This window comes from Anneissia japonica, unplaced genomic scaffold, assembly GCF_011630105.1.
Source record: "Anneissia japonica isolate Jap-2015-1 unplaced genomic scaffold, ASM1163010v1 scaffold2471_len1564793_cov202, whole genome shotgun sequence".
In the NCBI taxonomy this organism is placed as follows: Eukaryota; Metazoa; Echinodermata; class Crinoidea; order Comatulida; family Comatulidae; genus Anneissia; species Anneissia japonica.
The window spans coordinates 993612-1006819 of NW_022709610.1; the positions used below are offsets into that span (position 1 = coordinate 993612).

The 13208-nt window shown below is 34.2% G+C and overlaps 1 protein-coding gene across 1 annotated transcript in view; it reads right to left on the reverse strand.

The window, feature by feature from the left end:
- LOC117106778 (rho GTPase-activating protein 15-like) overlaps positions 1 to 13208 on the reverse strand; it is a gene marked incomplete at its 5' end in the record, with an annotated part of 49860 nt that overhangs the window by 25050 nt on the left and 11602 nt on the right. Inside the window, 1 exon segment of the mRNA XM_033248219.1 lies at positions 12369 to 12419. Coding sequence (XP_033104110.1) covers positions 12369 to 12419 — 51 coding nt within the window.

Consider the following 13208-nt stretch of genomic DNA (forward strand, 5'->3'; position numbering starts at 1 on the left):
TCTACTATAATAGAAATTTTCAATGATTTGTTTTATAATAAAAAATATATACTGTACACTACAAAATATTAAATTTTGTACAGGAAATTTTAAAATAAAATTGATAAAAACTGCTCTATTGACAATATAAATATCTTGTACCTCATTCTTTTAAATCTGAAACATTCAAAATTAATTCCATACTCCATGATCTTTCTTTGAGAATACTGTAAAGTACATGCCCCATATTTAAAAAAAATTCAGGATTTAAAGGTGCTTTACCATTTAGTTGGAAACAGCACATTTGTGAAAATGACACAGTATAAATTTATTACAAGTGCAAAATATTTGCATAATAATTGATCGTATAGTTTATTAGAAGACAGTTGCTTAATCAGAATTAAGTGGTTGTGTCATACTGCACCAAAGGTTAGTCTTGGACACCTACACATCAGAATGACCTAATAGTCATTTTAATTTTATGGGAGAAGAGGATATACTGTACAGTAGAACCTTATAACAGAGTGGAAGGAAGAAGAAAAGGGAGGAAAAATAAAAGGAAAAAATGAAAGAAAAATATTAGAGAATAGAAGAAGACAGGAAATGACAAAAGGAAGGAGGAAAGAGAAAAGAACAATAAGAAGAGGAAAGAGAGGAAAAAGGATAAAATATGAGAGAAGTTCCTACAAAACACCAAATCAGAGACAGGACCTATATTAATAATAGGAAAAATACTCAGCTCTTATAATATGGCTAACACAAGCAAAGCTCTTACAACGTCGCTAACACAAACCCATGGTTAACACGAACACAGCTCTTATAACATGGCTAACACAAATAGAAGAGAAGACATGAGGGGAGGAAGGAAGGAAAGAGAAAAAAAGAGAAAGCAAAAATAAGGAGAAAATGAAAGAGACAAAAAGAAGGGAATTATATAGAGGGAAACAAGATTATCTGTATCTGCTGACATTGTTATTAAGGAGTCAACAAAAGTATGATGTGCATAAATTTAACAGAAAGTGAGAGCAGTAGCTTGTGCAGCAGTTGTACTTCAGTCTCACAGTCAATGGTTTGATTCTCACTTGTTTGTAGCCATTTACAGTAGTAATAAACCCATGCTTTCCTCTAGTACAGTGATTTTACCCATTTTACGCAAAAAAAAAAAGAAAAATCTGGACCTATTTTCTTAAAATTTTACCCATTTTACGCTAAATATGAGAAATCTAGGCCTCATTTCAATAAGTAGATCCATTTTATGCATGAAATTGCATAATTTTGACCCATTTTTCAAAATGTGGACCCATTAGAAAAATTGTGTGGGACTGTCCCAACAGCTGGCTACGGCATTGGCGCTGACCACTAGCCACTCTAAGGATTCCATTAGCATGTTTCGATGTACTGTAACCGGGGTAGCAATTTAAAGTGCCCGAGGCCTTTTCAATATGTGCACATAGTGCAGCCGTTTCATGGTAAAACAAAGTAAATTCTTTCATATTTTTGTTACGTTGTTTTGCCTTGGAAAGGCCGAGTGGCATTATTATTATTATTATTATACATGGTTACTGCGACATACCCATTGAAGATTTTGTCACCTTTAATTCTCCTACCGAAGGTTGTCGAATAACTAGATCTGCCTCTGACCAGCATGTTCTCGTGCCTGTTAAGTGTAACACTGAATCCCATAAACGATCGTTTTTTCAGAGAATTATCCCCATATGGAATCAGCTACCATACTATATTAGGTCTACAACATATATTCCATTTTCAAGAGGCACGTCCGTAACTTCTATAACAACAAATTTATCAACAATTTTGATCCCGCTGACACTTGCACGTGGGTCTCTTGTTGCCGCTGTGCGCTGTGCAGAAATTGCTGAGAGTGTGTCATGCCAAAACGTTGAAGTCTTCTGTGCAATCATTTAATGTATTTTTAAATAATTTCTGAATTACAATGTATGCAATATCTTTGTCATTTAATTTTTTAATTATGGAGTAATTTTGTTTTGAAATTTTTAAATTGTATTCATCCTGTTTAACTTTTTTGTGCAATATTTTGATGTTCTGGTTTAAATTTATTTTAATTCGATTTTTGTAAATTTTTTTGTTATTATTCTTCTGAGTGTCCTATTCTTTTATCAGCCTTTGCAAATAAACATTTAAATTAACAAATAATTAATAAATTTTAATGTATATTATACAATTCTATCTTTGTAAATAAATTAAAAATTAATGATAATTAATAATTTAAGCTATATTTTGTACTGTATGTTTAAATTTGTATTTTTACTATTTTACTATTTTAATGTTCTGTATTTTCGCCTGTTCTCTTGTATAATTTGTGTGGTTCTGTAATCTGTTCAAGGGGGGATGTAGATAGAGGTGCTTGACACCTGTTCATCCCCTCCTTTTCGCTGCTTTTTGTCTTGTTTTTGAATTGTTCTTGTATTTTTGCAGTGATGAAGTGTAATAAATAAATAAATTATTATTATTATCGTTATTACTATACTGTGTATGCACAAATTCCTTAAAATCTCTTTCCTCAAGGAAAAAACCTCTAAAAAAATTGGAACAACGAGTTCCTATTTAATAGTGTATATCTTGGTTTACAATCAGCTTGCATCCGAGTTCAAAATTCTTAGAAATGTCCTTAATAAATAGATTAGAGATGTGCGTGTCCTGTACTTCTTCAGTGAATATTTTAACCCCAGCTTGAATGACTCTAATATTTTTGCTACCTTAGTTTAAAATGAGTTCTTCCATAAAGACCAAAAAAAGAATTGTAAAAAGTATTAAGGTTTAACCCACCTTGTTGCTTGGAGAGAAGCTTTCAAAGATATTGAAATAAATTTCAGAATGTTTTGTACAGGTATCCTCCATGAGCTATGTTAAAACTGTACGCTAAATAGCTGATAGAGAGTTGCACAGTCCGTCACTGCTCTTTAGTCTACAATATACTTGTTGATTCTCATACTTATCACATATTTTCTTCAGAAGCACAATGTCCTTGCTGTTGATCTGTTGTTTGTATACTACACTGTTGTTTGTATAAAAACATAGGTACTGTATAGTAAATAAATACTGACCTTACCATGAAATAGTAAGGTTATTGCAAAGAAAACTAAATCAATAACCAATATAACTGCAAATACTATATTTGCATATTACTACATTTATCCTCATCTATCAATCTCCATACTGTACAAGGGGCCCATTCGGACGAGTAAAGTTTTACCGGGTACTTCCAACTGACAGGCCACGTGGGGCAATTTAATTTTGCCTCTAGCCATAAAAAATTTGAAAAACATCTGTCCCAAAAACCCATCTTTTTTAGTGGATATTTCAATTACACGCTCCCTCCAGGCGTAATTTATCACATGTAACAAGGCCCATGTCAAAAGTTTACCTTTAGATGTGTATACAACACCAGGCCAGAGTAAAATTCCTATCGTTCCACCCCATTCCCATTTTCTCATAATACTTATGAAAACTCCTTATGAAAATAACTTAAATAATATTTAAAAGTATTAAAAAAGTTTGACAGCAAGAACTTTAGCAAAAATGAGAAAATGACGTTTAAACTTACAAAAAAAAAAGAAAAGTTGTTTACGGTAGGCCAGCGAGCGAACTGTATTCGAACTGTATTCTAATTCATAGTTTATTATTTAATTGAATATTACTGCTTTAAAAACAAACTTAAAAATTATAATTAGATGTAATTTGTATTTCAATAACAGAAAAATAAATTTATACCTACTTTTAAATTAGTTTTGTTACAACAACTTTATGAGTTGTATTAGTCAACAACATGGCGTCGTCTAGTGGTGGACATGTGCCGAATGTAATAAAATTTTGTTATCACGGTGAAGAAATAACTTGAAGCTCCAAATTAAGAATACAAAGCCTAGATTATGTATAGTTTTAAACAGTAACAACAAGAATATTGCTAAAAAACTTGTGTCTGACTGACCTTGGTTGAAGGAAGACATACGAGAAGTTGCTGGTTTTACCGGTTCTTTATTCTACTCGTCCGAACGGCCGTCGGAATTAGCCCCAAGGCTATTATTAGATTACACATGTATTTGAGTTTACGTCCGAACACGGTATTGGTCTACCAATTATTCCACTCATGATTTATCTAATCTAAGCATGGACTCAATTTACAGTATCCATCAGTTTCTCAATTTACAGATCCATCAATCAACATACTCCAAATAAATCAATTGTCTCAATGTGCTGATCAATGGTTGATACTCAAACTGAATTTAATAACAATTTACATCATAGCATCGACTTTAGCAATTTTACTGTACTGTCAATCTAACTATCCATTTAATCTGGTAGACGATCCATCTATCGATGACGGAGATGATCCATCTATCGATGACGGATTAGCATCGGCGATAGATTAATCGATCATTCACTCTATCTATTGACGATCAATGAATCTATCCATCCATCCGACAATCCATCTACGCTCTTTCAATTTAACCAGATACCAGCCAAAATACTAAATTTTCATGGAATTGTGACTCATGAAGTTTTAATAATGACAGTTTCTATTATGGCCACCGGATAATACCTTTGCTCTTTTATAGAATTCTTTTTATTGTTAAATTTTCATTATTTGCAAAATGCCAATAAAGGCTGCAAGGCACTCGTTCATTGTCATTCTACGAATGGAATGCCATTGGTATTAAAATTTAACAGTAGCCTACGTACAGTTCATTCATCATCCCGTAATCCATATCCCGTAATCCAAACAGAAAAAACTACAAGCTCACTTCTATGAATTCGCAGTAAATCACTTGCCAACTTGCTTTCCGAAACATATATTTCCTTGCCAATCGCCAAACTAATTACTTTCTACAGTAGGTTCTACACGTCAACAACCCCTCCTTTGGGACACCCCTATTCAGGGGACACATCTTATCTTTGCCTTAAACTATGCATGATGGGAGATTCCTGAATATTAAAGTCTGGTGAGGCAACAATCTTAAAACAAACTGCCAGAATTTACCCTCTCTTTATTTCAGTTGCAAACTAGAACAATTTTTTTCTCTCTGGGACTTACTTTCTGCCATTTTTTGATATTTAAATTTAACATTTGACATATATCCTAAATTTTCTCTGTATTCAAAACAATAGTGAAAGCTCTTGGCATAGCAGTTATGCTCAACCTTGCAATTGTTGGGTGGCGGTAAAATATACCATACAGTATATAATGATCCTTTGTTGACAATCAATAAGGAAATTTGGATTAGGCCATTGGGAGCCTGTAGGGCAGCAATTCTGTGACCACAATCGTAAGTACAACGGGAGACAATTTTCAAATAATGTACCGAGTTTGGTATTACAGAACGTGCATTTTGTGGGACCAAGAGCTTAACTTCCAATCCTATGGACAAGCTAATTATTTATTTATTTATTTAAGCTTTTTTTTTTTTTTCTCTCAAATTGACAATAGAGCAGACAAACTACAAAACCAAAATAAAAAACATAAGTTACATTAAACAAAAGGAAAGGTACAGTCTTACTGAATACAGATACAAGCCTCTGTTTTAAACATATTATTAGAAAGGGAATTAAAATTTTAGGAATGTTGTGAGAAAGAGCAAAGTGTCTCACCCAAGGACACAGGCAAGAATGGTATTGAAAGGTCTTGAACTTGTTCTGTCGGTTCCAAGCACCCAAGTCCAAACACTTACTGTACCACTGTACTACAGTATCTCGGTGACTGGGGGTAGGGTGGGGGACTGCATCTCTTTCTGTAATGTCTTTATCACTTAATCTTGTTGTGGCATTACATTTTGGTCTTGGCAATGTACTGGAAGCGTGCATGTTGTGCATTGCCAAATTATGGAACCAAATACAATGAAAGGCACCTTTTATTTGATTTGTGCATACATTCTAAATGTTGTATACAAGAATTAATAGAGTATACAGAGACATCATTGCAATCTACTGCTTAAAAATCTTGTGTAAATAAGCATGCTATTTTGAACGACCTTTACGCTGTTGGTGTCTGATATACTGGTCTTACTAATACTTGACCCAAGAACGACTTCAAATTGATTTGATATTATCTAATTACAAGGAACTAAGTGCAATAGTACAGTATTCATCTTTTTTTGAGAAAGGTTTTGGATTCATGCACAGAGTTGCAAACATTGACAGTAAATCGATACTTTGTGCTCTATAATATTAATAAGGAAATGAAATCCAAAAATGTTTGTAGTTTGGAAAAATATGGAAATAGCGGTAGTACATTTTCGAGTCATTAAAATTTTATAAAAACATTTCTTCCATATAGATAACATTAAAGTGGCAACGAAAACAAATCCAAACACACAATAACAAGATACAATTATTTTAGCATTATCATAATAAATTTAGTAATTTGAAATATTAAAATGTTGAATAAAGATTCTAGTTAAAATTTTAAAATTATAAAAAAAAAAAAAAAATAAATAAAAGATTCCAGTAAAATTTAAAACACTAAAATTCAGATTTACAAATAGGCCAATTAAAATACTGTATAACATAAAAAAACGTCCATTATACAACCTGATCGAATATGGTATTAATAAGAAGTGGCATATTTCAATACATTACAGGGAACTTTTTCAACACTTGGTCAAACAATAACCTACGACTAAGTTGTTTATTAGGAACCCCATTGAAAATTAGATGAATAGGTGGCTTAATATTAAGTCCAGCTAGTGTCATGTTAATTTTAATTTACAATGGTGTATGGCGCAAGTACTAACAATATTTCCTATAAAAAAAATTCTGCAACATCTTTAACTTATAGCTGGTTTGTATTTCCAAACTTAATAAATTAATGTATAGTTGAGAATGACATATAGTATATCATCTTTTATCATTTCTTTTTTGATATGACACATAAACATAAAAATAATAACCTACAGGTAGAATTGGTTTACGAATGGTGTACCAATACCCACGAATTTATTTACACTGCAGTCACAGGATTAAAATAATAAAAAAACATACTAAACAGTATTCCACATTAGACTTTCTTTAGCTTGTGTTCTTACCATCATTGTTATTATTATTAATGTGATAATATTATTATTATTTTTTAATATTTTATTATTTTTATTATTCTGCTGGTTGGGTTGGATGGGTTATAGATAAATTCCATCATAGCCAAATTTTATGCTTCAGCTTTCAACTGGATAGCCCCTTCCCTCTCCCCACTAGCTGGGTCTACTGCTCTCACTTTTGTGTGCCTTTTTTTTCAGATTGTCAAAAATAGATGCATACGACGAATAGCATATGTACGCTATCCTTCAGCGTACAGCACCTTACCTTTTGAGACAATGCGACTTAGACTAGGATTTCCCCTACTACTTAGCTATTATTAGCTACCCAGAGAGGCATGGCCTACGATGTGTCGTCAGTTTCTGTGGTTATTTTTTATCGGATTGTGAATGCATACATACATACGATGATAGAGCCAAATAAACTGTTGTTTGTAATAACTTAATTACAATTCTCCCTGACAATTATATGATGCACTGTAGGCCTTCGATAGCCAAGCCTTTTCGACTGGAATTCTCATTATTTTCAATTTTCATAGCCATGCATGTTCACGTTGGTTTGAGTTGCGCATGCTTAATTGTTGCTTTAAAAAGTTTGACTTTTCCCATTTCTATTCCATACTCTCTTTGCAGATGCTGTTTGGTTCCTGAGACGTCTTTTTGGTAACTGCGCATGCTCGACATGGCTAGACAATGTCACTTAATGTACATCTTATTTACTGTCTAGCATTTCCAAGCGCATGCTCACTGTGTTTTTATACACATTTCACGGATGTTCTTTGAGAACTGCAATTGCGCATTCAGTAGTTCAGAATCCCCATTCCTTCGTATTAACAACTACCCCAGGGTCCACTCACCTTGACCTTAGGGATGCATGTGTGTTACCAAAATCAAGTAAAAAGGGTTGTTTTTCCCTGAACAGGCACGTAACATATGTTATCTTTTTAGGGCCTGAAAAATGCTAAAATTCATAAACAGGGTATCATATTTTAGGAAATTAAGAACGCATTTATGGTGTGCGTCTCTGTGTGTGTCAGACAGCCGACGCACAGTGCAGAAAGTTGGAGTCAGACCAGCATTGCCCTGACAATTGCGCATCTCACCGAGGGCACAATTCTGTAGTTTTTTTCCCTCGTATCCTGCCTTTGCGCTGTTGACTATTGCTTGCTCGTGTTTAGGGTTATACTCTAAAAATACTTAGGGGTAAGATTTTAATATTGTTAAAATTGGTGCATTTTCTCTGTATTCCAAAACTTGTTTAGGGCCTTTCTTTGAAGCATGGCCACACACATGGGTACCCAGATCTAGGGCGATCCCAGATGCCCCCCAACCCCCCGAAAAGCTACCACTACCTACTGTTTCTTCTTGATCGTAGCAGCCTAAATGTGCGGCACGGAAAATACATGTAATGGTACTATACTCTATGAAACAACTTAAGGCATTTAATGAGTAATGCAATTGCTCATATTTTAATATCAACTTTATACGTTATTATTAGTAGTAGTAGTACTGTAGTAGCTTCAGTAGTTCAGTCTTTTTTTGGTTTGGTTGCCACTGTTTGTCGTGAAACCATGTTGAATCAATCTTTAGTAATAGGGTTCAATTCCCATGCTTTTCCTAGTGTTTCAGCTAAAGGACTGAATTAAGTTACAATAGTGCACTGTCTTTTGGAAGCCAACAGTACAGTACTGTACAGTACAGTATAACCTCGATTTTACGTACGGTACGGGACCGGAGGACATACGTAAATCGGGGGATTCGTAAAATAGAGTTTGGGTTAAATTTGTGGTAACCTTTGACCTAATATGTACGTAACACTCATTAAACTATGTATGAACGAACGATGTTACCTAGGCTAGACCTAGCCTCTAGAGGCTTACGATTTAAAACCATTTGTTTAGTGTTTTTATTCATCGCTTTACGATGTCATAATAAAGTGTCAAAACCATGTGTCTAGTGTATTAATTCATCACTATATCTTTTATGTAACTAAAGAACATGAAAATATTGTAAGATTACCTACAGTATAAGACAAAGGTATAACTTGGGAATTCCCCTTCATGCCTATTCTAAACAACAGAGCTGCGGTGTTGTCTGGGCCAGTTGAGACAAACTAAAACCATGTGCGCTGCACTGGGCGAGCCAACCAATTAGCGTTCGTGTACGTGAGACAGCAACCATGTGCAATGCACTGGGCGAGCCAACCAAATAGCGTTCGTGTACGAAACTATGCCTACCCAGCTTCGTGTAAAAAAAATCGACCAGACAAGATTTTCCATGGTTTGCCACACAAAGCAAAGGAGGAAAGCAATTATTTTGAGCACCATCGGTAGTTGTTTATCTCACTCAGTTCACGTGGTTTTAGATTACAACAACCCGATATTAGACTCAATCAACGTTGCTGTTGCGGAATGAAAATACATTGCATTATGGTTTGTTTTGTTATAGTTTATTGTTATAGTCCTTTTACTTATAGTTGCTCTGAAAAGGGCCATTTGTTTTGAATATTTTCGGGGTTTTTGATGACGTCATCGTCATCGTCGGTACGTAAAACCGAGGGTTCGTATAACTGGGGTACGTAAAAACAAGGTTCTACTGTATGTGCAATATGAAAAAAGGGTAGGGTACTGCCTATCTATCACCAGAAGTACTAACAGAATACAAGTCTTTGGATATCCATGGTGTGATCCACACCAAAAATACTATCCTTTTCTATTGTATCAAAAAAAACCTACCGGTATTATGGAATAGTCAAGGCAATCATATTTCAGGAGATAGTTCAATGCAAGCATTAAAATATTGGAAAGAATAAAGTATGGATATGCTATTTTTTTCAAATTAATTTGTTTCAGCTTTATGTCATGATTGAGAAATATAGAAACTCATTATCCCATTGGGACATCAATGTTATTGTTAACGTTAACGGTCAGTAGTGTCGTGAAAGGACATTGCAAGCTGCATCACCACAAGTGCAAAGGATATTTACATTCTTGAAGGGCATGATAAATGCAGTCTTACAGAAACGATGACATAATGTGGGTCTTTAATGCGCAACTGCAGTTATGCATTGTAATGTTTGTTTCGCATGCATAAATTTCTTGAATGGCAGGGAATTTAATCACTGCAGTGTCGTTCACTCAATAAACAGCTAATTACAGTATTCTACAGTTAGTGCATTAGCTATCCTGATGAAGTGGACAATTTCCATAGCAATACACTTGACTGATATCTTCATTCCATTTTCAAAACTAATTAAAAGCAAATGAAATTGTCAACAAAATAAATTAAATTATACAGTACCGTATTCATAAATTTATCTGACCAAACAGTATGTTTTAAGAGTGTTTGACTGTTGTAACTTGTACTTTAGTTCTTTGTATGTACACCGTCATGATGATACAGTAGAAACTTGATTTTACGTACGGTACGGGACCTGAGGGCGTACGTAAATCGGGGGATTCGTAAAATTGAGGTTGGGTTAAATTTGTGGTAACCTTTAACCTAATACGTACGTAACACTCAATAACGTATGTATGTATGAACGATGTTACCTAGGCTAGACCTAGCCTCTAGGCCTACGAATAAAACCATGTGTTTAGTGTTTTTATTCATCACTTTACGATGTCATAACAAAGTGTTCAAATAAAACCATGTGTCTAGTGTATTAATTCATTACTTTATATCTTTTATTTAACTAAAGAACATGAAAATATTGTAAGATTACCTATATGACAAAGGTATAACTTGGGAATTCCCCTTCATTCCTATTCTAAACAACAGAGCTGTGGTGTTCTCTGGGACTGTTGAGACAAACTAAAACCATATGCTCTGCTCTGTACGTGAAACAGCAACCATGTGCAATGCACTGGGCAAGCCAACCAATTAGCGTTCGTGTACGAAACTATGTCTACTCAGCTTCGTGTAGAAAATTCGACCAGACAAGATTTTTTTTTTTGAGCATCATCAGTAGTTGTTCATCTCACTCAGTTCATGTGGTTTTAGATTATAACAACCCGGTATTGAACTCAATCAACGTTGCTGTTGCGGATGAAAATACATTACATTATGGTTTGTTTTGTTATAGTTTATTGTTATAGTCCTTTTACTTAGAGTTGCTCTGAAAAGGGCCATTTGTTTTGAATATTTTCGCGGTTTTTGATGACGTCATCGTCGATACGAGGCGTACATAAAACCCAGGGTTCGTATAACTGGGGTACGTAAAAACGAGGTTCTACTGTATTACTGTATTGCTTATTCTTACAGTAATTTATTCTTCATTAACATTCAGTCAAACTGCTTGGCAATAATTATTATGCAATTCATAAGTATTCGACAGGAGGAAAATTATGAGATGATGCTTGATTGACAATTCTTCAACTACAGTATGCACAGTTGTAAAGTGTATAGTACTGTGCCTACAACTTTTATGAACTTTCCTGTCAGTGTCAGTATACCTACAAAATGATCACCACAAAAATTTGAATTTATGAAGAAGATAAAGATGATGATGATAATGAAGATAATGTTGCTGATTGAAAAGGATGGTGATGTGGATGATGAACATAAGTTGATAAAAATATTGAGCATGATAAAAATAGTGACAGTGATGATGACGATGATAATGATTATGAAGATGATTTCTACAGTATTTTAAATGTCCATACAATGAGAGGCATTTAAAAAACTCTTGATACACTGTCCAGTACTGCCAAGTCATGAATCAAAAGTACTGTACAGTTTTATATGAATTGATACAAATTACAATCAGAAGATCAGATGTACTGTACTGTTCTGCATAAGCACTGTAGCACTGTTACACAGTTAAGCACACTAACCTGCTGTTGTTAGATGCAATGTTAAAAAGCTCACTCAAACCAACATGGCTGACCACAACAGGGCCCTGGTCTCCGGCCACCACTATCTGGTATGGTCAGCAGTATATAAATATTAACTGCAAAAATGTACTGTAATAATACTACAGTACAGTACAGTAGCAATGGACAGTGAATTAAAATATAATATTGTTAATCAACCTTGATAAATATTTGGATAAATTTAATCATGAGGCCACCATTAAGTATAAAATGAACAAACGAGTGTAAAAAGGCATGCTATTTGCATGAACAAGAATCTTACGTGACAGGTACTTGTTGTAGCTTGGATAACTGCATTTGTTTCATACAGTACTCACTTAAATGTAATATTAAGCAAGATTAAACTAATTAGTTAGTATTATGCTTCAATAGCCCATAAATAGTACAGTGCAATATACAGTAAGTCTAAAATTTATATCACTGAGCTTGGTTAAATTGTGCAATTTCTTACCGTCCTATACATTTCATCATCGTATATGGAAACTGTCTTTGAGTTAAAAATCTACAATTTTCAAAGATAAAATTAAGAAGAATTTATACCAAGTTATCTTTTTTTACTGTATGAATGACAACAGACACAGCAATATCAAAAACAATAACAAATGCTTGTGGTACACCACGTTCCCCAAGGGGACCAGAGTGTGTTTATTACTTAATGTACCACAAGCATTTACTAACTGTACTTTGCCATGCAAACCTTCAAAAAATATTTTATAACAGCAAAAATGCATTTCATCATTTTAACATTCAGAGTAAGTTCAAGCACACATAGGTACTGTACTAAATATTTTGATGCAAGATAGTATCAGTAAAAAAAAACTGCGCCAAGTACGGCATTCCTACAATAGGAAGGATCTAATCTTACACCTAAATTCACACGTACTGCACACATTTTTCCAAATGCAGTGTGAAAGCAAATCCATGCAAAAACTTTCCAGATTTCGCAGGGGTTCCCTGAGTTGTCTTGGAAGAAAAACAGGCCAACGTGAGGCCTGTTCTTCTTCCGAGATATTCTGAGTTGTTAACTGTGCATGCAAATTAAACCAAACAACCTTTTCATGGTTTTGTCACTCATCTCTACTCTAACTGTAAGCAACAGCAGAAAAGCGTCACAGTAGTAGTTAGTAGTAGTTCAACCAGTAATATCAACCAGAACCCTGCGGGCGTCAACATTCCTCTGCATGCATGTTTATTTTCAGGCAATATGAGGTTGGGTTAATTTTGTGTTGTGGTGGTTTACCTTGAAAAGTTAATTCTTTGCATTTGAATATTGGGAAAGTGAATACTTTAC